The 26,943-nt window shown below is 55.3% G+C and overlaps 1 protein-coding gene across 2 annotated transcripts in view; it reads left to right on the top strand.

Moving 5' to 3' along the window:
• PCBP4 (poly(rC) binding protein 4) overlaps positions 1 to 22,725 on the top strand; it is a 33,630-nt gene extending 10,905 nt beyond the window's left edge. The window contains exons 2-13 of one of the 2 annotated variants that reach the window (XM_005285266.5): positions 7,799 to 7,967; positions 9,587 to 9,610; positions 9,936 to 9,968; positions 12,288 to 12,404; positions 12,873 to 13,004; positions 14,209 to 14,337; positions 15,006 to 15,080; positions 15,475 to 15,519; positions 16,407 to 16,482; positions 17,172 to 17,224; positions 18,534 to 18,703; positions 20,114 to 22,725. In XM_005285266.5, coding sequence (XP_005285323.2) covers positions 7,857 to 7,967; positions 9,587 to 9,610; positions 9,936 to 9,968; positions 12,288 to 12,404; positions 12,873 to 13,004; positions 14,209 to 14,337; positions 15,006 to 15,080; positions 15,475 to 15,519; positions 16,407 to 16,482; positions 17,172 to 17,224; positions 18,534 to 18,703; positions 20,114 to 20,429 — 1,281 coding nt within the window. In that variant the 5' untranslated portion in view covers positions 7,799 to 7,856 and the 3' untranslated portion in view covers positions 20,430 to 22,725. The remainder of the gene's footprint in view (positions 1 to 7,798; positions 7,968 to 9,586; positions 9,611 to 9,935; positions 9,969 to 12,287; positions 12,405 to 12,872; positions 13,005 to 14,208; positions 14,338 to 15,005; positions 15,081 to 15,474; positions 15,520 to 16,406; positions 16,483 to 17,171; positions 17,225 to 18,533; positions 18,704 to 20,113) is intronic. The other variant, XM_005285267.5, reaches the window with a different exon arrangement.
• The last annotated feature ends 4,218 nt before the right edge of the window (positions 22,726 to 26,943 follow it).

The raw sequence follows: 26,943 nt of genomic DNA, 5'->3' as shown, positions 1-26,943 counted from the left end.
CTGTGTAAGCTCAAAAGTGTGTCTCTCTCACCAACAGCAGCTGGTCCAATAAAAGACATTACCTCACCCACCTCGCCTCTCTGATATCCTGGGACAACAGGCTACACTTTCTTAGTAAACAAACATTCCATGCACACTGAAACGAGACAACATTGTAAGTTATAGCCCAATACTAAGAATCACTTTTAAATTCAAGTTGTTAGGCAGTAAATCTGATGGTGTCTCTCATACACTTTGATGCTATTACATATACTCATAACAGCTACACTTCTCTATGTCAGTACACACACACACAAACCCATTCCCCCCGAGCGGCTCTAGGAGATGAGTTCTCAGTCTTTACAGAGTGACTATACTATGTAGTGTGTGTGTCAGCTGGACTCGTCCAAGCCCGGGGAGAATAGCAGCATCTCAGCCCTTTCAAACACTTCAGAACCATGCCAGCAAACAGACAATCTGGGGATCTCCACAGCGAGCCCCGGTCCAGCTCACGTGCTAATAGCTGACTGCTCCTTACTTGCTGGTGAATCAGAAACCTGTCATCGGTATCCAAAGTGGTACATGGATTGGGATCCGCATATAAAATAGCCAGTCCCTGGATCTCCATAAGGCACTCACACTATCTGCACCCCATAAGCCCCGCCAGGCGAGGTAAGAATGTAGAAACTCACCACTCCCTCAGATCTGCCCCATTATCTGTTGAACAGAGACAGAATCCCTGCTTCGAACAGTTAGCTGATAGCTACATGAAGTTCCACAGACAATGTAGCCTCTCTAGGTGAGAGATGCTTCCTCATAGCTCTCCCTCCAGGTCCATAAAACACTGCCTCATGGATCAAACCTTATCTTAATGGAGAGCTTCCCTAGTAGGAGAAGCCAGAATAGCACTCACCTGTATTCAACATGTTACAAGGACTAGAACCTGCCAACAAGCACCTCCTCATCAGGGTTGCCTTTAACTCAGGGATGGGCAAACTACAGCCCAGGGACCACATCCGGCCTTTAAGACATTTTAATCTGGCCCTCGAGCTCCCGCCAGGGAGCAGGGTCCAGGGCTTGCCCTGCTCCAGCACTCCAGCCAGGGAGCAGGCTTGGGGGCTTGCCCTGCTCTGCACGTGCTGTGGTACTGCACAGCTCCCGGAAGCAGTGGCATGTCCCCCCTCCGGCTCCTTCATGTAGGGGCAGCCAGGGGGCTCCACGCGCTGCCCCGGCCCCAAGCACCAGCTCCACAGCTCCCATTGGCCAGGAACTGCGACCAATGGGAACTGGGGGGGGGGTACGGACGGGGCAGCGCGCAGAGCCGCCTGGCCATGCCTCCGCTTAGGAACCAGAGGTGGGATATTGCCGTTGCTGCCGGGAGCTGCTTGAGGTAAGCGCTGCCCAGAGCCTGCACCCCAACCCCCTGCCCCAGCCCTGATCCCTCTCCTGCCCTCCGAATCCCTCGGTCCTAGCCCGGAGCACCCTCTGCACCCCCAACCCCTCATCCCCAGACCCACCCCAGAACCTGCACCCCCTACCAGAGCCCTCATCCACCCCTGCAGCCTGAACTCCTCATTTTTGGCCCTACCCCAGAGCCCACACCCCTAGCCAGAGCCCTCACCCCCTTCCACACCCCAACCCCCAATTCCATGAGCATTCATGGCCCACCATACAATTTCCATACCCAGCTGTGGCCCTTGAGCCCAAAAGTTTGCCCACCCCTGCTTTAACTCCTTATTTATATCTTTCCCCCATCCCCCACTGTGCTCTGATTGGCTGAGCTCTCAGAAGTGACTGGGTGTGGCCAGTCAGGTGGCTTGCCCACAATGAAAACTTCCGCTACAGCTTCAGAAACAGCTACTAAGCATGTTTGGTAATGACCACGCTCTACTTCAGGGTGTTTCTAGGCCCCTGGTGCTGAGTTGCCCTGCTCAGATGGGCAGATACAGAGTATGCCAGCTGCAATCCGCATCATCTCCCCATGGCTCCTCTCCTGTGCCTTAGGCCAAAGTCAAATGCTGCAGTGTAAAGCAGGCGGGTTACACTTGCTGATATGATGCCAGTCTGAGAGTGGAAGTGAGCTAGCGTGTGCTTGATTGGGTCACTTGGGCCCAATAGTCAGAAGTACGGAACTGCTCCAGGTTCCATCAGGGGGAGGGTTTGACGTTCAGCACTTCTGGAAATCAAGGCCCGTGCTATTATGGTGCCTATGGCTAGAGGGCATGTGACTGGTGGATGTCTTAGCTGGCAATTCTCTGGATTTGTGGTTGTGGTGGAGACACTTGCTTTAACTGGGAGTAAACGGAGTATTTTGTTGTGGGGAACGCCCACCCATATGCTCTTCCAGGTCCTGGGTGTGCAGCAGCTGTCTGATTGGCAATCCCTGACCCTGGAGCTGGGCTGGCAGCATGGGATGGAAAAATGTCCTGGCAGGATACAGCCCTGCACACACTAAAGTTATTAAACAACAGCCGCTGTGCTCAGACACACAGGGTGCAAGGTGCAGTCTGTAGGAAATCAATGTGTGTCCAGGGACACACTGGCACTTGAGCATTGGTGACACAAAAACAACTGTCAGCTGTTGTGTCCCAGCCTCCGGGAGCCTGTCATTAATACACTCGGGCGGATGGGGAAGGTACAGAGCTAGCAGTTTTACTGAACACATCCAGCTTTGCCTGAGGTCTGCTTGGGAGTAACCAGACACCCCTATCATGTCCTGTTAGCGCTGGCTTGGATTGCGCAATGGCGGTCTTTATTTTGGGTGTTTCACTGGTTGGTCACGGATACAGAAGGGATCAACCCAGAGCTTTATCTAATATGCTCATTTCGTAAGGCATCTTTTAGACACGCTGCAGTCCACCCACGCTGCATGGTCTGTCATGCTGTGTAGTCATTCACTGCCCGGCACAGTGCTCCCTATTCTGTGCTGCACTGGTGTTGGCCCAGATAAGAGGGGGTAGGGAAAAGTGGCTGTGTAGCTCCTAGATTAGCCAGCGTAAGGTAGAGCAGCCTCATAGAATATCAGGGCTGGAAGGGACCTTGGGAGGTCATCTAGTCCAACCCCCTGCTCAAAGCAAGACCAATCCCCAGACAGATTTTTTGCCCCAGATCCCTAAATGGCCCCCTCAAGGATTGAGCTCACAATCCTGGGTTTAGCAGGCCAATGCTCAAACCACTGAGCTATAAAGTAAAGTCTCCAGGAGTGTAGGAGAGGAAGGGTGGGGAGGTCTTCTCTGTAACGTACAGCATCAACTCTGCCTTCCAAAGTGGCACTGGCAAGCAGGCAGGCTCCTCAGACATTACAGCTACAGAGTATAGAACACAAAACCATAAGAGATACACAGCGTGTGCCACAATCACCCAAACATTGCAGCTCTTATGGTGTTAAATCCTGCTGCCCTCCAACAGACCCTGCATAAAACAGGCTTTGCACACTGGGAGCAAGGGGATGGAATTCTGCTCCTTAAGCCAACAGCAGGGCAAGGAGCACATGTGCGTGTACAGGTGTTTCACACACACAGGATTTGGGGCTAGCAGATCCTCCTTTATGGCCAGCGTCACACCCGCTCCCTTGCACACCAGCTCCCATAATGCCCCTCCGAGCAGCGTCTCTCCTTAGCATGGAGGATGGGCCAGGAGGCCTCCCCACGCAGCGGAGCTGCGATTGTTCCTTGGCGTTTCAGACTTTTCACGACTGCACAGTGTGGGCAAGAGCTGGCCCGATAGGTTTGGTGAAAGCTTTAGCAGCAGCCAGTAAGCTCCCTTGCAGGTGACTCACGATTCCAACGCTGGCATTAATAGTGCTCCTTGTTTCCATGCTCTCTCTTTAGCCCCTTTATTAGCAAACCTCTGAGCTGATCAGCCTGTTCGTTTGGTGTCCCCACTGCCCTCTGGCCATGCAGAGCCTCAGTCACCGCTCCCCCAAAGCTGCCTGTGTTCTCTTGCCATCCACTATCTCGGATGCTTTCTTGGGGACCCTCACAGGCCAGCCCCACTGTTTGCTGGGTCAAGGCAAAATCAGTGCTAGGACCATGTATGTCACCTTGCTGACAGTGCTGACGAGCCGGATGGCTCCCAGGGCATGGTGCCGGATTCCCAGGCAGGCTCACAAGGCCGAAATAAAGCAGGACAGCAGAGGCGATAGGGATCTAAGCCCCGGGACGCTAAGAGAGGGGTTACAGAGGGACTGTAGCCGGCACAGAGGGAGCAAAGAGCCTGCAGTGAAGCAAGAATAACTCTGATGGTGGTGAACCACAGCCCTGCTGGGAGAGGGCTTCTGCCCACCACAAGAGAAGCTGAACCCAGCCATAACGTAGCTGGGGGCCTTGGGCTTAGTCAAACCATAATTCAGAGGATTGCCATTCGCCCCGCCATTCTCCCTCGCCTTCCTCACCTAAGTGATGTCACTCGGATCCCTTACATCTCAGACACACCCACACACAAACCCTCTCCCCTGGACTGGAGCATCCTCCCACCGCCAGCACAGTGCAGCGCATGGACAGTGCTCAAAGGCTGGGGGCAGCAACATGCAGAGAAAGATGCAGGGATCCACCTGGGAATGTTTGCTGCCTGGGTAGGGGATACGGCTGGAGGAGTCAGAATGAATGTCCCAGCTATACGAATAGGAGACGACAGGTATCAGTAGATTGGACAATCCAATGCTCCATCCCGTCTGGTGTCCTCACTCCACCAGAGGCTGATAGCTGATGCTTCAGAGGAAGGTGACCAGAATGCCATACTCCGTCTCTCCTCCTCAGTGATAGCATCTCTCCTGGCAGTCCCGATGTGCTAATCCACCCGCTGATTGTCCGTAGGGGTGGAGGGGGAATCCTGCCAGACCCCTGCAACAGGCCATCAGCTTGTGCCCTTGAAGAGGAGGCTGGATTCCCCTTCCGTCCTTCCCTTCACCGTCATAGCTACTGCTATGCTGTGCAGAACGTGAGCCAGTCCCTGCTTATCTGCAAAAGGGGCAACACTCCCACCCAGGACCCTGCGTGTTCTGGGGCCCAGGGTTCTGGTACATTGGTTCCCCAGTGCAGACAGAACCAAGCAGATCTAGGAAGAGACCCAAACCCAATCTCCCTGACCGATGCAGGCCCCATCGTCCATTTCGGCCACGCTCCACTCAGCACAGGAGGGAAGGGGAGAGGCAGAGAAGGCTTTAAGCCACCGTCCCAGATCCTTGGCCCAGTCCCTCATGCAAGTCAGAACAGCAGGAAGATTTCCTGGTTTTAAATTGATTGTCTCAGGGCTGCTCTAACTTACACTTGGCTGCAACAGCCCGTGCCACTCCTCTGCTCCTGGCTACATCCCCTATCCCCAGATCAGCTGCCTTTGCTGTCCCTTTATGCCCCCAGGACTGCACCAGGGGACAGCACTGAGGAAACAGATGGGGGGGGGGGGCGCAGAGAGCGAGGGGGCAGCATACAAACCAGATTTCAGAACAAACTTTGCAGCTGCCCAAGCCTTCCACCTCTGCGTAGTCTGGACTAAAACCCAGGTTCCAAACACTCCCAGCTGCGCCGCCCAGGACTCCCACTCATTTCCCCTAATGCGATACTGGCACAACTTCAGTCAGCAGTGTCTCCTCAGGGCAGCCCCCTCAAACTCACCGCCTTCCCCAGCTCACCAGCCCGCCTCCCCCTGGACTCATGCCAGCCCCTTTGCTCGGCTAACCCCTGGGGATCTGGTCTCTTCCACATCACTGAATGAGCGTAGTGCTGGGGAAGGCTCTGGACTACCAGGCCTGGAGACCAAAGTCCTCTAGCCGCAGACCAGGTTCAGGACAGGCCTTGGCCACATGCTTGCCCTGCCCCTTCCTCAGCCCCCTGAGAAGGCCACCCCAGTGGGTGGAACGCACAGTCCAGGCCAATTGCTCAGCTTAATTTATTGAAAGCTCTAATAAGAACATTTCAGCACATCGCCGCACTGGCTTAATCAAGCATAACGCTGAAGTGAAGGAGACAGAGCAGGAACCTAATGCCCAATCCTGGGGCGCAAGGAGCCTGCTTCTGTCAGCTTTCGCTCTATGCCAGTCCCTGGTTTGGCTCCTGTGTTGCTCCAACCTCCCTTTGGTGAACGCACATCCTTTATACCTTGTCTCATGACATCACCCAGGGGCAAATTATTAAACAACCTCAGCTCTAAACAGTCTAGCCTAGCCTAGCGTTTCATACATGCTAACCCACAAGCTTTTTAATGGATACATTTTTACTTCTCCTGCTAACTCTCTTAATTGGTACCTCCTTAGTGATCTTTCTTTAGCCACTGCTACCCTCCTCCTTACACAGTCTAGGTGGCTTTTCGTTGTGTTCCATTGCTTCTTACAACAGCGGTCTTATTCTTACTTATTTGCTTCTTGGGCCATTGGAGTTACTGGCTAGTTTTGGCCAGACAGTATCCATCTTCCCTAGTCTGTCTCACCGGGGAGATCTGCACCTGGCTCGTAAATCACACGTTTGTCTGGGTTGCTTTGCCCTGTTAGCTACACAGCCCAAGAATCCGCCATAGATTCGGCGCAGACCAACTTTCTGATTTTTACAGCCTTTACAATTGTTTTAGCAGTGTTTGAAAAGCCGTGTCAACAAGCCACCAGCAGAAAGCAGGAAAAGTCCCTCTGACATTTTCTTATAAAACTAAATAAATATACAACAGCTGCCTCTCTACTGTTCTTTAATATACATTAGCTAACACAGTTTGTTACACAGCTGTTTGCACCCGTCTGGGGTCAGAGCATAGGCTCGGCCCCATGTGTAACATGACGCTCCTCGCTGGCTCATCAAGCAGCAGGGATCAAACCTGAGACCAGCTGGTTTGAAATGCAGGAGCCTCTAAAAGACGCACCTGAGTTAGCTCCGACTGTTGAGGCCTCCTCAGCCTCTATCTGTGGCTCAGCCACCATAAGATGGAGACAGAGTGCCATGTAGAGTGGGTGTGGCCCATCGAACCCTTGGCCTCTCTGCCGAGTGGGCCCCATATTGCCAGCTGTACCCTTGGCCTCTCTGCTGAGTGGGCCCCATATTGCCAGCTGTACCCGTTGCTTTTGAAAGCTGGATGTTTGTTGCCTAGGATCGGGGCCAATGCCACCAGCTCAGCACACGCCAGCCACCGGATGGTAGCAACTGTTGGCCACTCCACTGCTGTGATGCAGGCTCTGTTCAGTATTCCAGTCCTGGTCATTAATATAAATCACTTACCCAGGGCCATCCCCTTGCACAGGTGCACAGAGAGTGAGGACAGGCTCTGCCATGAGCGATCTCAGATGTCCAGAGACAGGGCGACAACTCAGCGAAGGGAGGGTGTGGGAAATTCTTAGGGAGGAGGGGATCCCCATAGAAGGATCCCTAAAAGAAGGTTAAGGGGGAAGGTTGGAGGAGGAGGTTGTGCCTTTAAGGGCTGAGTTTCCCAGAAAGGGTCTGAACAGGGCAATCACTGAACACTGCAGAGAGAAGGCGCTGGGCAGACAAGCAGAGGAGTCACCTCAACCCCTCTGCCATCCTGGCTAGATCTTGCCAAATGCCCAGTGCCCTGGCTCAGTCACGCAGCCTCTAACGCTCAGGGTCGTGGGCGGGTTCAGTGCTAAGGGCAACCCAGCTGCCATATTTACGTGCATGCTCTGCCCATGCATCTATCTCATGGCTCTGCAGGGTGCTCTGGGAGAGCTGGGGTGAAGCCACAGCCTGCCCAGCCAGCCTGGGCTTTGCTGCAATACTGACCGTGAGCCTCCCGCACAGCAGGGTTACGACGGTACTGCGGGCAAGCGAGCGGCCAAGGTCCACGCAGGGGCTTGCTGTACCCATTGATGTTCCTCTCTCTGCAGATTTAGCTGCTTGGGTCCCTACTAGACCCTGGGTGCTGGTTTGCCCAGAAGCCGGTTCATGCATTCCTATACCATGGCGTCGCCAGACAGGATGAGTGGCTCAGATACCGGCCTGGAAGAGCCAGAGCTCAACATTACTCTCACCCTCCGGATGCTCATGCACGGGAAGGTAAGTGTGCCCCTCTGGCTGGGATTCCCTCCGGGCTCTCCTGGGAAAGCAACATTAGGAGTTCTACCCTGGGGCAAAGGGCTCCTTCAGGCTGGGATCCCTGGGGCTGGCCCAGAGGAGCAGCAGGGGCGATTGGGGTCTGCACTGGGCTCAGACAGACAGCTGGTGTTGAATTTGCAGGGCTCACATTTCATTTTGCTTTCCCAAAACTAATCCCATTTAACAACAATCAAAGCCTGACCCTGGGCCGTCTGTGCTCCAGCAGAGGTCCATTTTAGAGCAGAACCATGAAACATTCATCGGAATGTCAGTCCGAGATCATGTTTTGTAGCAAAATTGTAGAAACGTCAAGTTTCAGTTCAAGAAAGGATTCATTTTATCAGGCTTTGGAAAAAAGCAAAACTCAAGGCAAGGCAGTTGCCCAGGGAAAGAAGCGAGGATTTGCTGGGAACTTCTGAGAGGGGAAATTACTATTTTTGCACATGGCTGTGTAACATGGAGCCATTACAAGTGCACCAAAATCTGGGCTTCAACCACCATCTACCTACCTAAATGATGCAGACGGACAGAGAGCTAGATAGTTAAATTCAGCTAGGGTTTTTTTTGTTTTTTTTTTAAATCTAAGTTCAAGGGACACTGTCAACTTGTTTTTTTAGATTCCTTTTTTAAAAAGTTAATGTTTTCAATAGCATGTCTTGAATTTTCTGTTTTCAATTCATTTTTAAAACACATGAGAGTTTTCTGTTCCCCTGCTGATGCTTGTATGGATCTTCTGAGAGAACCACAAAAATCCACCCTTCCTTCCTTTGCCCTTCCACCCAGGACACATCCTCTTAGGGACTGGTGTAGCACGGGCCCCTCAACTCGCCCAGAGAACTGCATGCGATTGAGATCATTGTGCTAGGGTAGGAGTTCTCACAACACATTTTTTGGTTCAACAACCAACTCTTGCTGGTGGCCCCGCTGATACTTTTTCCTAAAATACTTCATTAACTTTAGGAAAAACATATAAATATGCACACTTACATGTCCAAATCATTGTCATTTATTTATGTAGGGTTTTTTATTTGTTTTTTTGGTAGTCTTAATAGTAAAAATAGTACTGTGAAAAGTGATATTTGTATGTTGGTTAATATCACTTAGTTTTCATAGCACACTTAATAGCTAGCTGGGAAAAGTGATACTTGCATGTTTGTTAATATCACTTTTCTCAGCAAGCCATCACTGCCCAGGAGGCTGTGGTGGCCACATGAAAGCCCCTGGTGGCCGCATTTGAGAAACGCTGTAGGGCCTGGGACAAAGCCCAGGTGGGCATCAGCCCAGCAGCGAAATACTCCGCAGCCAAAGTGTCAGCAAACGCACACTGGGAACCAGCTGAAAACAAGAGACGGGCATTTTGCCCTGGTGCTAACGTCTGTCCCAGCGACCTTCGGGTTTGCTTGCAGCAATGCCTGCCAATGGCAATGAGAGTCCAGGGTGTCCCTCCACCTGCAGTTCCAGAACAAGCCATGCTGCCGCTCTGGGGCACGCCTACTCCCTAGGGTGGATCGGGCGGGTCCCCTGTGTGCTCAGGAATCTCCTCCTAACTGGGCTGCTCTTCTCTCTTTGTGTTTCCGCAGGAGGTTGGCAGCATCATCGGCAAGGTAAGAGCAGGGCCGGCTCCAGGGTTTTGGCCGCCCCAAGCAGCCAAACAAACAAACAAAAAAGACGCAATCGCGATCTGCAGCGGCAATTCGGCGGGAGGTCCTTCGCTCCGAGCAGGAGTGAGGAACCGTCCACCGAATTGCCGCCGAACAGCTGGACGTGCCGCCCCTCTCCGAAGTGGCCGCCCCAAGCATCTGCTTGGTAAGCTGGTGCCTGGAGCCGGCCCTGGGTAAGAGGCAGATGTTCCCCACAGCCGGGGCGTTTCTTCGGGGTCTCGTGGAAGCTGTGGGAATCTAACCACCCTCCCTGTTCTTATTCCCACAGAAAGGCGAGACCGTTAAGAGGATACGGGAACAAGTAAGTGGTGGGGGGTGGTGGCGCCTCTCGCACTCCTGGGATCTCTCACGGGGCCAGGCTATGTCCTGTGCAACTGACCAAAGCTGGCTCTGGCTCATGAATACGCTTCAAACCTCCCTCCTCCTCCTCTTATAACCCCCATCCCACATCAGCCCTGAGGCCCAAATACCTGGCAAGCCCAATGGTGCCTATGCCCGGGCTTAATCAACTACAGAAGTGGCTGGAAGATGCCTTCCCCTCCACATATACACAACACACACTCCCAGAGGTGAGCCTGCTGCCTAGCATGAGAGCACTCAGCCCCAGGCGACTCAGGGAAAGCGAGGGGGCGGAGCCTCAAATATATAGTTAAGGATGATACCACCAGGTGGTGCCGTTATACATAGCCTTTCAGGTTCTCTTCCTTAGCTCGCGAGCAAGTTTTGACTCTTAGGGAGATGGGCTGGTTTTGAAAGGTTGTGTGCAGAGGCAGCTTTGGGAGCGAGGACACTGCATGAATGGCAGATGAGTATGTGCTCTGCCTTGGGCTCTGACTGGAGTCAATTCTCAAGGCAGAGTTGCTCCCTGGAACCTGGCACTGGTGTTGGGATAAAATTATTGGAAGCAGAGATTTACCTGCATGCTGTTTGACCATCCCATTTCAGGACTGGTGTAAATAAAGCAAGTTACACTTAGAGTATACCCAGACTCCACATCACTGAATTCTCCACTAGAAGCTGACCGGCAAGGCCCCAGATTTCTGCTACTGCTCAGTAGCACAAGGGCGTCACTGATGTCAGAACAGGACACTGGTGTCAGATGAAGGGGCAAGAATATATTGCACCTTGACAAGTTAGGGAAATAAAAATAAAGGAACTAAGAGGAAAGAGCAAATAGCCACAGTCTTAGCAATAAATAACAAGAAATGTATGAAATACATCAGAAGCAGGAAGCCTGCAAAAAACCCTCAGTGGGTTGCTGGACCACCACGGGCAAAGGGAGCAATTAAGGATGATGAGAAGATTGCAGAGAAACTAAATGATTTCTTTGCATCAGTCTTCATCACAAAGGATGCTGAGGAAATACCTTCCATGGGCCTACTCGTTTCTGGTGAGAAAGGTAAGGTACTATCAGTGACTGAGGTGTCTAAAGAATTGATGCTGGAACAGATGGATACATCAAAGAGCAGCAAGTCACCTTGCCCAGATGGTAGATACCCAAGAGTTCTGATGGGATTTAAGAATGAAGTTGCTGAGCAGCTAGCAAATATATGCAAGTTTTCATTAAAATCTATTATACCAGAGGTACAGCTGGGATTCTGGGAATCAGAGCAGGGAGCTTTGCTTTGGTACCAGGTAAATTGGCTGAAATGTGAAACAGAAATATAATTTAAAGCACCTCCATGATCATGCTATGCTGAATGTAACCAAAGACACCTCTTTAATCTACTGGTATTGTTTGAGCAGGTCATATGAATAAAGGAGAACTGGTTGATATAGTTTATTTGGACTTTCAAATGGCCTTTGACCAAGGTCTTCACAAGAGGCTATTAAGGAAACAAACAGGGGTTTGTGTGAGAGATAAAATATTGTCATGGATCAGAACTTGACAGAGAGAACAGAGTAAGAATAATCAGCCAACATTCATCTTGGCAAGACATTAACAGCAGGGGGCCCCATGGTTCTTCACTAGGATCTGTGTTGATTATTATATTTATCAATGATCTGGAAAGGGGGGGGGTGAGCAAAGTTTGCAGATGACACCAAATTATTTAGATTACGACTGGAAAAGACTGAGGAACTTGAGACCTAACCACACAAGGGAAACAAGGCAACATGATTGCCAATACTCAATTAATGGATATTTCAGATTAATCCCTCCAATTTACATTACTTTGCATTTGCAGTGAAATTATGATGAATTAATTATTATTATTATTATTGTGGCAATGCCTAGGAGCTCCAGCACCCAGGTAGTGCCTCATGGATGGGGACCTCATTGTGCCAGGCGCTGTACAAACACAGATCAAAAAGATGCTTCCAGTCCAAACATGTGGAAAGCTTCTAAATAAACTGTCAGGAAAAAGACCTGGATGGCTCAGTGAAAACATCCACTCAATGTGCAACAGGGGTGCCTAAGGAACGGGCTGGCGGATAATAGGGAAATTATTGTACAACTCAAAGGAAAGCCCTTAACTAGAACACGGTGTTCAATCTGTGTCACCCCATCTCAACCAGGATGCAGCAGAAATAGAGGGCTGGCAGAGACGGAAATGATTAGAGACTTGGCCAGATAGCCCTATGAAGAGTTCTCACCCTGCTGTCTGGTTTGCTTTCTCAGAGCAGCGCCCGGATCACCATCTCTGAGGGATCTTGTCCCGAGCGGATCACCACCATCACAGGATCTACGGATGCTGTCTTCAGAGCCGTCTCCATGATCGCCTTCAAACTGGAGGAGGTATAGTACCTGCCCGATGCCACGCTGTATTCACCCTGCACCACATCAGCCCACTGAGAATGAAGGGCCAAGAAGGGGGGTGATTTGGAGGGCCCCCCAGAGGTACAACAGAACATGCAAGCCCTTTTAAACTGAAATCCATGGCTCCTCCTCAACCCTGAGCATCTCTGCTCTCCAGAGGGGTCAGATTCTGGTCCCTTGGGGATCTGTTACTTAGGCTGATTGTATGGGGAATTGATCTTTACAGAGCCAGCCATTCACCTGGGCTTGTATTTACACAGATCCAACCTGAACACTGAAGATAGTCCCTGAGGAGCAGTAGGACCTCATTGCTCTGGGAGGGGGAACAGGGACACCCTCGCTCTGCGCTGACCCTGAACAGACTCCACTGAGAGCACCATGCTGTGGCCTTTGGCTCCAGGATGGTGATATTCATTCTATTCCCATGCTGTACCTCTCTCATTTCAGGACCTGGGGACAGGAGCCACCAACGGAGGAGCTGTGTCCAAACCGCCGGTGACACTGCGGCTGGTCATCCCGGCCAGCCAGTGCGGTTCTCTCATTGGCAAAGCTGGCGCCAAAATCAAGGAGATCCGTGAGGTAAGGGCTGGGGGCACTTTGCAAAACCTGTTTGCTTCTCCCCAGAGAGGCTGTTTGTTTACTTTCTGCACATCTCTTCCCTGGAGGGATGGAACCAGACTGGTCAGTTTCGCTTCCTGTTTCTCATGCCAGTGTGTCCAGCTGCTGTGTTTGGGTTCCTAGTTCAGTACACAACAGAGTCTGTGAAATGATCCCCGAGCCCCTTCCTTTAAAGAGAAAGCCTGAATGTCTGTCCTAGACATGCTGTGTAACCCGCGGGGCAGTTTGGGTGATAGCTCCCGCCTGCTGTGACCAAGCCACAGAGGATGAGAGTTTGTTCCAGGCCTAGCTAGGGAATTGGGGCTCTACCACTCACTGTAGTCACTCACGCTTTTAGGGTACATCCACACTGGCGCTGGAGGTTTCAGACCGGATCCTATTCAGGGTAGCTAGCCCCTTGCTCGCACGGGCGAGCCTGCTCAAGCCAGCAATTGCCCCTCCAGCTCCCTTGTAGACTTACCCTCAGCTCTTGATTCAATTCCCAGCTGTCACGCTAGCTATTGGCTCTTTAAAAATCTGAAGCAGACCCATTTGTGGGGAAGCCCCATGAAATCTCCAGTCCTTGGACTGAGGTAGATGCGCCTGTGATGCATCACAGAACAGGGGCAGGGAAAGCACTGTCCCTGATGGGGGTGCTGCTGCGGGAGACAGCATTACCCTGTAGGGTGACCAGACAGCAAATGTGAAAAATCGGGATGGGGTGGGGGGGGTAATAGGAACCTGTATAAGAAAAAGACCCCAAAATTGGGATTGTCCCTATAAAATTAGGACATCTGGTCACCCTATTACCCTGCCACCGCCTCAGCCCCAAACAAACCCTCTTGCTAAGCACCCTGGTTGAGCTGTTAGAGCCAGCGGGGTGTTGCTGGTCAGTTGGGGCGAGCATGGGAATGCCCCAGCAGTGGAGGAGGGGCAGGTTATGCCAGTGCAAGGAGGTTGGAGGCAGCAAACTCAGTGGTGAGATGCCTTCGGTGGCCATGCAAAAGGTGTAGCCCGCACTGGCCATGTGGCTGCCTTCCTGATTCCAGTGCATGGGTGTGCAGAGTGGGGGGAGCCCTCCACCCAAGCGGTACCAGCATTAGCTGCCCATCCCACGTTGTTCCGGGGAACGTGGGCAGCCGCTTAGCGCACACAGCCATTGCCAAGGGAGCATCTCTCCTTGCAGACCACAGGAGCACAGGTCCAGGTGGCAGGAGACCTGCTGCCCAATTCCACGGAGCGGGCGGTCACGGTCTCGGGCGTGCCAGACGCCATCATCCAATGTGTGCGGCAGATCTGCGCAGTCATCCTGGAGGTACCCGCATTGGGCTCGGGGGGGGACTAGACACACGGACTTGGCCCTGTGCCCCTATCTATGCTGGAGAGTGGAAGGCAGGCTTCAGGGGGCTGGTTTCCTGGCAGTCTCCTTCCCTGTGCTTTGGGGCTGGAGCCGTTGCTGTGTTTGCCCTCTGGGAGGATGTCGTGGTAGTTGCTGTGCAATATCTTCACTTTGCCACCTCCCAGCAATGCCACCCCCCACTGCACCCATGTCTACCGTCTGCCAGGGCAAGGCTGGGTCAGAGCCAAGACGTTCTGGGGTGGTTTTAATGTCCTGCCAGCCGAGGCTGGGGGAGATGCGACAGCCCAGCCCCCGCTGGAACTGTCCCTTGAAAGGCTGGTCCCCCTGCTTTGTAGTCTCTCTCTCCCCAGTTACCACCCTGATGCCATGAGGCGATGTGGCCCTAGCAGCCACTGAACACAAGGCCGTGGGCACACACCACACTGCACCAACGCACAAGCCAGCCAGCCTCTTGCCTTCCACCGACTTCAGTGCCACTGGCCATTTCCCAGCCCAAGGGCAGGGCCCCCGCAGCGGGCATGGCTACGGCATGTACCAGCTGCCCGGCTGGGCATAGGGTCGGGAAAGGGAGTTGGTCTCCCTGGAAGAATGTGTTGATTTCTCCTCTGCTTTCCCCTCCTCAGTCACCACCAAAAGGGGCCACCATTCCCTACCATCCCTCCCTCTCCCTGGGGACAGCTTTCCTCTCGGCCAGCCAGGTAAGGGGGCAGCTGGAAGGGAGGGTGGGAGGAACTTCCCAAGCAAAAACACCCGGGATTCCCTCAGCTCTGCACCAAGGAGATCCCCCCACACCCAGGCAACCCCCTTCCTCTCTTCCTGTTTATTATTAAGGAGGCAACACGTTACCTGATGCTCTGCCCTTCTCAGACATCTCTCCTTGTGAGCCCTCTGCAGCATTAGTTACCAGGGGGCTCCTGATCTCACCAGCCTTTAAACGGGGCTGGGGCTGGCTAGCAAGGAACACCCCAGTTTGGGGGCTGGAGGAGGGGGAATGTTCTCATACCACACTGTTAGCGGCCACAGAACAACCCCTGGTGCTCCCATCCTGGCCAGCTGCCTCGCTGATGTTCCTCCACTTTCCTTCGTCCCCAGGGCTTTTCCATGCAGGGCCAGTACAGCGGGGGGCCTCAAGCCGAGGTGAGTCCGGCTTTGCCTCCTCGGCACGGCGGGGCTCAATCTCAGTTCCGCAGTGCCAGGAGATCCCAAGGGACCCGTCTCCTCCCATATGCCCTTGAACTGAGCTGCAGCATTGTCCTATTGCACGGCAGGAGAGCAGGTGGCAAGAGCCAGCCTTTGCAATGCCCTGCTGAACGTGGATGCACCACACCCTTGTCAGGGAGGAAATAGAACCTGGGAGATGCAAGCCCCCCCACCCCGCCCCTGGCCATCAGTGCACCAAATCCAGCCCTGGTGTGCTGGTCCCAGGGGCAAGTTTGGCCCTTTGTGTGTCCCTCCATCTCTCCCATCTCCCTTGTCTTCCCTGCACAGCTCTCATCTCTGGGGCATGTTTCCATGTCAAATCTCCACGCGTGGCCCTCCCCCATCATTTCCTCCCCCATCATTTCCTCCCCCAGGTCAGGTCCACGCAGCAGACATAGCATGGGAGCCGCTCGCTCCCAGAGCCACCCTGCAGGGCGACGTCCGTGTCCTCCTCTCCCTGCAGCCAACTCCACCTGCCACGAGCCAGGGGCCTACTGCTTCTGCTGCCAGCTGTACTAGGCCCGTCCACCACTGGGCGCACGTCTCCGTAGGCCTGCAGCTCAGGGCCAGCCCGCATAGGCATGGCAGAGCTGGCCGGTGGAACCTCGTGCAGCTCTGAACACGAGGTGGGCTATGGCCATGGTCACACAGGGCTGGTGGCTGCTGTTACTATGAAAAGCCCCTGTCCCGGGGGGGTTCTGCTGTCCCACCCACCCATTGTGGTTCCAACTGGCTGGCAGCCGAAGGGCTGGATGGTGGGTGACCCGACTACTCTTTAGACGTAGCTCTTGCATTTATTTCCCTAATTTCTTCCCTGGGAGCAGGTGACGAAATTGCAGCAACTCTCTGGGCATCCCGTTGCCTTCACCTCTCTGGGCCAGGCACCATCCCTGGTCCCAGGTAAGAAAACCAGCCCCACCCCACCCTGCCTCCCCAGCAGGTGATCTGCTCATGGAGGTCACGCACATCATCAAAATCCTCGGTGGGCGAGCAGGGGCATCCGCTCTGCCCACCCCTGGGGGTGGCATTGATGAACACGGGCTATGCCAGGCCCAGGCAAGGAGAGGGGCCCAATTCTACAGAACCAAATAGACGTCATGAAACAAAGTCTGTTTGTCAAAGCCCCAGACCTGCAGTGGCTCAACAACTCCCAGCAGGGGGAGATCTGGGACCGTGTCTCCGGAGGATGGCGGGGGTTGGGTGTGCTGGGAGAGGGTCCATGGCTGCTGCCCTCATCTGACCACAGCTTGCTGCTCCCAAGACAGCTGGAGGGAAGAGGGGGCCAGCCAGCAGCCCAGAGCCCTGCGGGGAAACCCTCCAACTCCACTAGACTCTCCCTAACCCCCCCAATCCCTGGTGCTGGGGTGGCCGGCACCCTCCGGGCAGGGTGCAGCAGAGAGGGGTGTCTGGGATGTTTGGCCAGTCCCCTCCCCACCCCCCAGCTGGGTATGGACAAGCCCCAGGAAAAGATATTCCCTGTGCCCGGAGCCCAGTGGCTTTTAACAGGAGCAGAGCATGGAAGGGAGGGAGGCAGAGGAATCACTAGCAGAGCCCCAGCAATGCTGCCTTTTCTCTCCCTCTCTGGCCAGGCCTGGACGCCAGCCCCCAGAGCAGCTCGCAGGAGTTCCTGGTGCCCAATGACGTAAGTTGCCGTTGCTCTCCTGTGAGAGCCTCCTCCCATTCCCACCAGTGCAATGCCTGCCCTGGAGCCTCAGCAGGGAGCCTTTACTGCCAGAGGGGGCAAAGCACAGAGGGGAATGGCCTCAACGCACCCCAGCTCCCAAAAATCCCTCTCCCCGAACATCAGGAGCATGGGAATCAGACTCTGCTGCAGGACCCCGGCATTGGAGTGGGGCAGAGGCAAATCCCGGATCCAGCTTCCCCCTGCTCCGTGCAGCAGAGATACCTGGATCGAGGCATGGACTCCGTGAGGAAGGGACCATGGCAAAGCCTCAGCGTTGCCTTACCCTCGTGATCAAATCTCAACTTAAAGAGCCAGTGTCCCAGCTTTGGACACCAGGGCCTCCCCACCCCACCCATCTAGTCAGGCTTCAGCCCTCACTACAGAGGCCCCGCCCCCTGGCACAAAGGTGCAGCAGCAGCAGCAAAAGGGCTACCCACCCCCTGAGCTCCCTCTCCATTGGCCAGCCTAGCCTTAGTTGTGCCCACGGTCCTGTTCTTCGGGAGTGCAGCCCAGAGAGCAGAGCTGGGGCTGGGGGGGAACGTCACCAGCAGAGAGGAATGCGCCAGAGCTACCCACACCCACCCTCGCGGCCTCATTCCAGGCACCGGTGCCCCAGGGCTGCTCTCCAGCCGCCAGCGCAGGCTGCAAAGCACAGAGCTGCCTCTGTTACAGCTGGCAGGAAGCGGGACGGGAGGGCAGTGTTGACCTTTCTGCACTCCACCCCCTAAAGTCATCACACCCCAGCCACTGCCTCGGGCCTTTTAAAAAGACACAAAGTGCAGCATCAAAGACTTGCTGCTGACCCACGCTGGTGAGAACATGGAACTACACCCATGGGGGCAGCGCAGAGTGGACGTGGGGGATGGGAGCCATGCAGAACGTTAAGGTTGGGCAGTCAAGGGGCAACCTATTCCACGATCAGGGGCATTGGGGCCTAGCTGCTGGGGGAGCAGCATTCAGTGCTCGGTTTTGGGTTTGGGGGAGACCCTACCACCTCCTCATTAGGCCCACCCCTGTGGGGCCTCACTGGGCACTGCCCTGCGATGGGGAGGGGCAGGCACAGCTGCTGGGCAGGTGGGAGTGGGTGGGGTGCTAAGAAAGCAACTCCCCCTACTCCTGAAACACTCCAAACAACATGGCTGAGCGGAGCAGCCCCTGTGTCATGCTATCGAAGGGCGCTCCAGCGCCTTCTCCTGGTGCCACTCTGTCCAGCACTGCTGCTTCCACCCCAGCCCCCCCGAATTAACCCCTCTCTGCTCCTCCCCAGCTGATTGGCTGCATCATTGGCCGCCAGGGCAGCAAGATCAGCGAGATCCGGCAGATGTCTGGAGCGCACATCAAAATCGGGAACCAGAGCGAGGGCTCCAGCGAGCGCCATGTGACCATCACGGGGACCCCAGTCAGTATCACTCTTGCCCAGTACCTCATCACAGCCTGGTAAGGACCAGCACCCCCACTGGGGGGGGCCAGAGGAAGGAGCAGCCCAGACCCTGGTCTGCAGGGCAGCAGAAGCAAATTTCTGTGTCACTCCTTCTCCTTGAACTGGGATCTCAGTGAGACTGGGGGGCGGGGAGTGGCCACCTCTTCCACAATCTATGCAGTGTCCCAACGCTCTGCCTGCTTATACAATGGGCGTCTGCCAGTCAGACTGTCAAGGGTGTTTGTCACATGCACAAAGACTGGAGTGTCAAAGACCAACGCACCCTGAGCCTTAGGGCCCAGCAGTTCTTTCATCCCAACCTTTCTCCAGCCCGTCTTAGAGCGGGATGAAAATGAGTTCCCCCCCACACACACACTGACTCAAATGTGCAGCGGTGTCTCAAGGGAGCTGTAGTTCACATGCCTCATGCTCCCGTTCGCCTCTCTAGGCCAGGCTCCCTGGCCAGACTACATCTCCCATGATGCACCACAGCCTCCCCGGTAGGTATTTTGATGGAAATTTTCTGACCAACCCCAGTTCTTGCCGCCTTTCAGAAGAGATGTGAAACTGAGCCCTGACGCTTGGAAGATCCCACATCTGGCTAAATCACAACATGGGCATTCCCTTCTGCCTCCCAAACACTTCCCCTGCAGAGCCAGCTGCAGAAACTGCTCTGCACTCTGACTCCTAGGCACAGACTGCTGCATAGCACTGCTTGTGCAGCGGCTGCCTTTCAGGGAAGGCGAGGGATCCCTCTAGACCTGCTTGGATCAGGTATAAACACTGGTGCTCTGTCTACGCTTACACGCCCCGCGTCTGCATTGGTGAGAGATCTCGCAAAAAGCCTCTGGTGCAGATACAGCCCTGTAATGCAAACTGCTCTGGGAGCCTTCAGGACAGAAGGGCCTATGGCTTCATCTCCACACAAGCTTGCACTGGTTTCATTAAACTAGTTTAGTTAAGCTTGTGCAAACCCTTCTGTGGATGCTCTTAGTTTGGCTTAAAAGCAGTTTATTTTGGTTTAGTTTAAATCAGTTCCTAATCAGCTTAAATTAAACTGCAGTAAGAGCATCCGCACAAAGTTTGGCACTGGTTTAACTAACTCGGTTTAAAATCCCTAAGTCAATCTGGCAAACTCCACATGTAGCTGTGTGTGTGTGTGTGTAACCCACCATTACATGGCATGGTTCTCTGTCGCTCTCTAGTGGCTAACCGGTGTATAGGAGTTTATGAGTCAGCTATGGCCTCTGAACGATCAGGGACCTGGTTTTTCGGGTTGGCAGAAGCCCATTCGTTTAGCCAGAGGTGAAGGGTTCAATCCCCACTGCAGGGGGTTGGTGTTACATGCATGAGGGTATTACTCCACCCTGCTTTCTAGCCCCACTCTGTGTGCATCTCACTGCCTCTCTCCCTCCTTGTTCCTCCAGTTTAGAGACAGCCAAATCTACCTCCCAGACGTCCCCCATCTCCAGCCCCGTTGACCTCAGCATGACCTTCTCCCAGTCCCTCAATCCATCGCCGGGCCCCACGCTGACAGCGGTAGCCGCGCCCCCTCCCACCTTGCTGGGTGGCCCTTATGCCATCTCCCTGTCCAACTTCTTCGGCCTCAAGCCCGTCCCCTTCCTGACGCTGCCCCCTTCCTCGGCCACGGGGCACAACGGCAGCCTCGCCACCTACACGACCAAGATCTCCACAGCCAACGGCGCCAAGAAAGCAGAACGGCAGAAGTTCTCCCCGTACTGAGGCTGATGGGTGGGTGGGTGGCAGGCCAGAGAGGAAGGGGGAGACCACAGGATACCACCCCCCCCCCCAATTTGTGGGACACCAACAGCGCCACTCCAAGGCAGGCACCTGAGCCAGCGCCACCCCATGCTGGGGCATCCCGAGCTATATGCGGGGGTGGACGGAGAGGTAGAGAACGTGGAGGAGGGGGAGGGCAGCCTGGAGCCCTGCCGTGCCTGGTGCGTCCCCTCTGGACGATGGGGGGGGCTGTCTCAGCCTTGCACCCCCCTCGCTCCCCCACTTCTCCACTCCTGGAGGGGCTGGCTCTGCCCCCGTTAGCTTTAGTGCTGTAACTTTTAGGGGAAGTTCCCATCCCCCCCAGCCCTTGGAGTTGGAGGGCACCCTCACCTGACAGCGTAGTGCTGGCCGCGCTCACCCCGGGTGGGCAGGCAGGTGACAGGGCGAGGCTAGAGGCCAGTTTGAGCATAGCTCGAGGCCCATGCCATGCTGCCGCCGGATGGCTGGGGGCTGCTGGAAAGGACAGAACTGGAATCGGTCACACTCTGCCCAGGAGTCGGCGCTTTTATGATCTCCAAGTACGTAGACTTGTACCAAGCTGGAAACTCAGCCCCGAGCCCTGGCCTCCCCTCCACACACAGAGCCCTGCTGGGAACCAGGCAATGGACTGGGTCAGGTTTGGAGGGCTACCCTCCAGCAGAAAGGTGCCTGGCCTGAAGAGAATTCAAGGCAAATGCTCAGAATATCACAGCGCCTGTCCCTCTTCTCTGCCGGGACAGGGGAGACACCCCCCTCCACACACACAGGTTCTTGTGACTCTGGGAAGGGGCATGGTCGGGTATATATTGGGCTAGCCTTGTGGCTTATTTGCTGCTACAGTAACTACAGCTCTGGGAAACTGATGGTGACTAATCAGGAATGCTCCTGGCCTATCCCTGGGGCAGAACTCCAGCTCTGGCAGCTAATGCATGGGCTCATTTGTTCCAAGGACTCATTAGCTGTTGGAGTCAGTCGTGATTGGATGGAGATACCAGTCAAAGCTTCCTATGTTTTGCCCCTTCCCCCAGTGGTTCCATGGAGTAACTCCTGGCTCTGCTTTCTCCTTGGAGGAAGCTCCCAGGTTCTGCCCTCCCAAGGGTCCATTACTAGGGCTCTTACCCAGACTGCACAAAACCACGTGATGGATGGATGGAGACACCCACAGTCTCCTCCTTGATGGGAAGTTACACCCTTGGAAGTGCATCCAGTGCCTCCCTCATGGGTGGAGCCTGGGGTTGGGAGAGGGAAACCAGACTAACAGTCCTAAATAAAGTCCCTCCCCTCCCCCAGTTATCCTAATAGATCAAACCAGGGGAGAGAGAGAGACAGGCCTTCCTTGCTCAAACGCTTTCCTGCTAGGGGGATCGGAGGAGGCAGGGCTGGGCTGTTTCATTCTTAGAAGTACTCCATGGTGGAGCAGGTGCATCATGAAGCATCCAGCCGGGCTGCGGGCATCGAACCAGCAGAGAGACTGGTGACTCCGAACAAGGGATTACAGGGTGCTAACTAACTGGCTGAGTCTGGAGTGGGAGCATAGGGTCAAGTAACTGCACAGCGAGACTGTTCCTTAGCAATCAGCTGTGTTCACCCGGCACTGAACATGTGCTGTCCTGGGTGTCTGAGACCCTGGTTCCCACTTTAGAAACACCATGATCCAAACAGCCTCTAGTCCCCGCTGCCAAATCCTGGTGATCAACAGCAGAGAGCAAAGGAGTCTAGGGGCCTGATCCCAGCCAGGAAACATTAGTATCCCTCCACTGAAGTCAAACACCCACAGAGGATCTGGCCTGGCATCTCCTGAAGTTCTGCCTCCACCAGGGCCGGCTCCAGGCACCAGCCTAGCAAGCAGGTGCCTAGGGCGGCCAACGAAGGAGGAGATGGCATGTCCGGCCATTTGGCGGCAGGGCCGTCACTCCCTCTCGGAGCGAAGGACCTGCCGCCGAATTGCCGCCATAGAATGAATCTTCCCCCCCCCCCCCTCCTGCTTGGGGCGGCAAAAACACTAGAGCCAGCCCTGGCCTCCACAACAAAGGAATCACCCCCTATCCCCGCCTCTCCCAACAGAGATCCCACCAACTGTGCAATGAGCTGTCTCCACCCCATCCTCCACTTGCTGGTGAACATCTCCCCCAGCATCCCCCTCAAAAAGCTTTGCCCGCCCGCCTCGTCCAGCTGTCTTGGAAAATGCTGTACATAGAATTCTCTATTTTTTCCCTCTTTGTAACTTATCACCAGTTCAATAAAGAGACAAGGCTTGTGACCTCAGGACTCTGGTGGGGTTTAGTGGGCTCCTTCAGATCCAAAGTGAAAGGTCCACCATCCATTCAGACCTAGCAAAAGGGAATGGTTCGGTGACTCTCTAGCGAGAGACCTTGCAGGCTAAAGGATGACTCACACGAACAGCTCCGGGAAAGGCTGGCACGGGGCAGGGGAAAGTCCACACTGGGAGATGTATCCTGCCTGCATTAAAGTGCTGACTAGAGATTGACGCAAAGATAACAGCTCAATTAGCACCATGCTGCGTGCGCAGCTGTTACTCACCGTCCCGTCCCCTCACAATGCAGTGAACAGCTCCGAGGTGGCCGTCGCACCATTTGGGAAGGTTTCCATCCAGCCACAAAGGGTTTTCCCAAGCAGGCCATAGCGAGTCAGCAACTCTCACACTTTTTGGTGTTTTAAATCTCCAACTCCTGGAGTCTTTCACTTCTGGGAGACTCTCCCTTCGCATTTAAAAATTAAAGTAAGTGTCTGGCTTTTCTGATAATGGAGAAAAGCTTGAGACCTTGACCCAGAAAGGGACAAGAATGAACCCAAACTTTACCAAAAATATTCATGATTTTTAAGCCAATCCTATATTTGCTCATTTGTTTTTTGTTTGTTGCGGGCTGGCTCATGATTGTTTGTAATGCTTGGGCTTGCCAATGCTGGTACAGGACCAGTTCAACTCAGAACTAAAGCCTTCTGAGAATTGTAGTGCACAAGGATGATGGGAGCTGAAGGTGTGAATGGGTAGCACCCCATCATGGCCTGAGGTCCCTCTATAGGCAGCCTGCCTCAGTTTCCCCTGTCTTCAGTTCAGACTATCACAACTCCTCTTATTTGGTCAGCACCCTCTCTACTCAGAGCTAGATTTATTACCATTGCATATCAGTCCCAAAATAAAGTTCTCAACTCTACCCCAAGTCCATCTTCCCAGTCTATCCCACTGTGGCCTCCCAGGTAAATTTCCCTGCCTAAAGCCTTTTCCCTAAAGACACAGGATTCCTGGCTGTAGCCTAGTCCCACCCATTAACTGTCCCCTGCCTTTGCAGGAGCCTCTACTTGTTTCTCCCTGTACATTCACCTCTCTGCAAGGTCCCGTTGCTCTTTATAGATGCAGCTCCTCCTTACCCAGCTGGTTCTACTGATGGGGCTGACCAGCTGCAGGCCTCCCACCCTTAAAGAGACAGGCCACCCCATTACCAGCTCCTTCAGCATTCTTTAGGATGAGGGTCTGTGGGCTCCTTACACATGGATGGGCAGGAATGGGCTCACTGAGAGAAGACGGGCTCAGTTCAGAAGGAGTATCAGCAAGCCCACTCGAGGGGCTGACCGCAAGTTTGAGGGAGCGATCCCAGCCGGCAAGACACACTGGACTCATTGCAAAGCCCAGGCCAAGGCAGGATGCTGGCCTGGGCAATGCAAACTCACGGCTCTGTCCCTTTGCCCATTCAGTCTGGCAGCGTCCAGAAGTTTAGACCTGTCAGCACACGTGTCAAATCAAAGACGAGATCCCCCGATCAGGATGGCCTGGAAAGCCCCTCCAGAGACCCAATCAGCTGTCATCCTCTTGAGACCCTTCTCTATAGGGTATGAGCTGGAATCCCCTGGCAGAATATTGGCAGGACTCTTCAAATTCCCCATGGAGTCTTGTCTGGGATACCCCAAGGCCCCCTTCAAGGGCACCCTATCAGCAGCACATTTGAAGCCAATCTCTTTAAACCTGCCAGACAAAGAGCTTTCTAAGGCAATCAGACCCACACTACTGCAGCTGCCTTAATTAATTAAATAGCAATAAAATTATGCAAAGGGAAGGGGAGGGGAGAGTAACACAACAGAGGTTGTGAAGCCCCATGGGGCGGTTTCCAAAGCAACCCGGCTTGCCAAGCCAGCTGATCACTGCTCTAAACTGGAGTGGGCCTCGACCCCCCAGCTGTGGGGATGGGGGCACTTGATGGGAGTGGAGTGGCTGCCAACCTGGGTAAAAAGGCTGGTGGAGTGGCACAGCCACCCTGCTGCCTTGGAGAGCAGTCGGTCGGGCTGCATTGTTCTGCTCGGAATTACCACTCAAAAGGACAGGACCCCCATGGCGTGCGACGCCCCCGCACAAGGGCTGTGCAAGCAGCAGCCATTCTTCGCTCTCTGGGGGGAAACCGAGGCCCTGCTCCTCAGAGGGATCTAGGCCCCAATCTAACTCCCACGTTGATTTAGGCCCTAAATCCCCATTGAAATCAATGGGAGTTCAGTGCCTAAATAGCTCTGAGGATCTAGGCCTGGCTTCCCAGAGTCCACAGGGAGCTGGAGCGGTTTGGGGGTGGTCCTGGTCAGCTCCCTTTTTTCCTGGTGCAACTGCTATTGCTCAGGGGTAGGGAGGGGATGGTGTTTCGGTTTAACTCCTTCTCTGCTGGTGGCATCATCTGTGTGAGGCTTTTGTGCGCGGGGAGGCATTATGGTCATCATCATCGCCCCCACACACACACACTGCACACTCTCTAAGGGGAGGAGGCTGTTCCTACTCCCCAACCCTCTTGGGAACAGGTTCTCTTCCTGGTCACCCTCTGTGATTGCCTGGGCTCAACCTCCCTGGGTGGTGGGGGCTGGCGCACGGCCAGGCGCTGGGACTATGCAGATGCCTGTGTGTGATGGGGGGGGGGGGGGCGAGCGAGCCAGCAGATAAGAGGGAGAACGCAGCTGCCTTATCAGGAGCATGTGCAGCATGCTAGGGGGTGCGCCTGGCTCCTCGCCTGGCCGCCAGGCAGCCCCGTGTTTGAGGAGTGCAGCCAGGGAAACGGCTCTGCTTCCTGCCTGGGGCACCTAGTTACAACAGGGCCTGCCGCGGGGTCTGACTGCCAGCATGTGGAGCGAGCAGCTTGCTTCCCCCTTCCAGAACTGGTGGCAGGGCTGGGGCAGGTTAGGGCGGGGGATTGTGGGGGGATGACCCCAGGAGTCTCAGATGAGGGGAGAAGTCCTTCATCCTCAGGGGAGAGGGGGGACCTCAATCACTGCAGTGCAGCTCCCTCCAGGCAGGACTGGCTTTAGCAAGTGTGGGGCCCGATTCCTGGGGCGGCACTTCGGATTGCCAGCTCGAGGGGGGGGGGGGCACGGGGCTTGCTGCGCTGCGGCCGGGTCGTGGGGCCACGGGGCTGCCGTGCTCCGGTCGGAGCTCCAGCCGGGAGAACAGGGCCGCAGGGCTTGCTGCGCTCCGGCCGGTGCTCTGGCCAGGGGAGCGGGGCCCCCGAAGACGACCGCCACCGGGGTAAGTGCGCGGGGCCCTCTTAGGGGAATCGGCCTAAAGCTGGCCCTGCCTCCAGGCCTTCCCCCCACTGGGCCGGGTGTGCTCTAGGCTAGGGTTACCATACGTCCGGATTTTCCCGGACATGTCCGGCTTTTGGGGGCTCAAATCCCCGTCTGGGGGGAAATCCCCAAAAGCCGGGCATGTCCGGGAAAATCGGGAGGCTCGGCCGGGGCCTCTTTGTGCGGGGCCGGGGTCGCGGGGCCGGGGACATGGTGCCGGGCCGGGAGCCGGGCCGGGCGCGCGGTGCCGGGCCGGGGGCCAGGCCGGGCCAGGGTCGCAGTGCCGGGCCGGTCCTGCGGGGCTGGGCCCGCGGGGCCGGGGAGCCGGGCCGGGGTTGGGGGGCCGGGGTCGGGGAGCCGGGCCGGGGTTGGGGGGCCGGGGTCGGGGAGCCAGGCCGGGCCCGCGGGGCTGGGAGCCGGGCCAGGGTCGGGGAGCCGGGCCGGGCCCGTGGGGCTGGGAGCCGGGCTGGGAGCCGGGCCGGGAGCCGGGGGTGGTCGGCCGGGGCCGCGCCTCCTCCCCCCCACACCCCCCCCTTACCTGCTTCAGGCTTCCCGCGAATTAAATGTTCGCGGGAAGCAGGGGAGGGGCAGAGACTTTGGGAGAGGGCGGAGTTGGGGCGGGGCTGGGGGCGGGGCCGGGGCCCCCGGGAGTGTCCTCCATTAGGAGGCACAAAATATGGTAACCCTACTCTAGGCTTCCTCTGGGCCAAGCCGCAGCGGCTAGGATAGGGTTACCATTCGTCCGGATTTACCCGGACATGTCCTCCTTTTTGTACTAAAAATAGCGTCCGGGGGGAATTTGTAAAGCACTCACAATGTCCGGGATTTCCCCCCTCCCCCGGCAGAGCAGAGCGAGCGGCTGGGAGGGCTGCAGGAAAGTCCCGGGCTGGACTCCGGAGCAGCTGTAGAGGACCTCCCCCCTGCA

Source organism: Chrysemys picta, chromosome 7, assembly GCF_011386835.1.
Source record: "Chrysemys picta bellii isolate R12L10 chromosome 7, ASM1138683v2, whole genome shotgun sequence".
In the NCBI taxonomy this organism is placed as follows: domain Eukaryota; kingdom Metazoa; phylum Chordata; order Testudines; family Emydidae; genus Chrysemys; species Chrysemys picta.
This window is presented reverse-complemented; position numbering and strand designations above follow the sequence as displayed.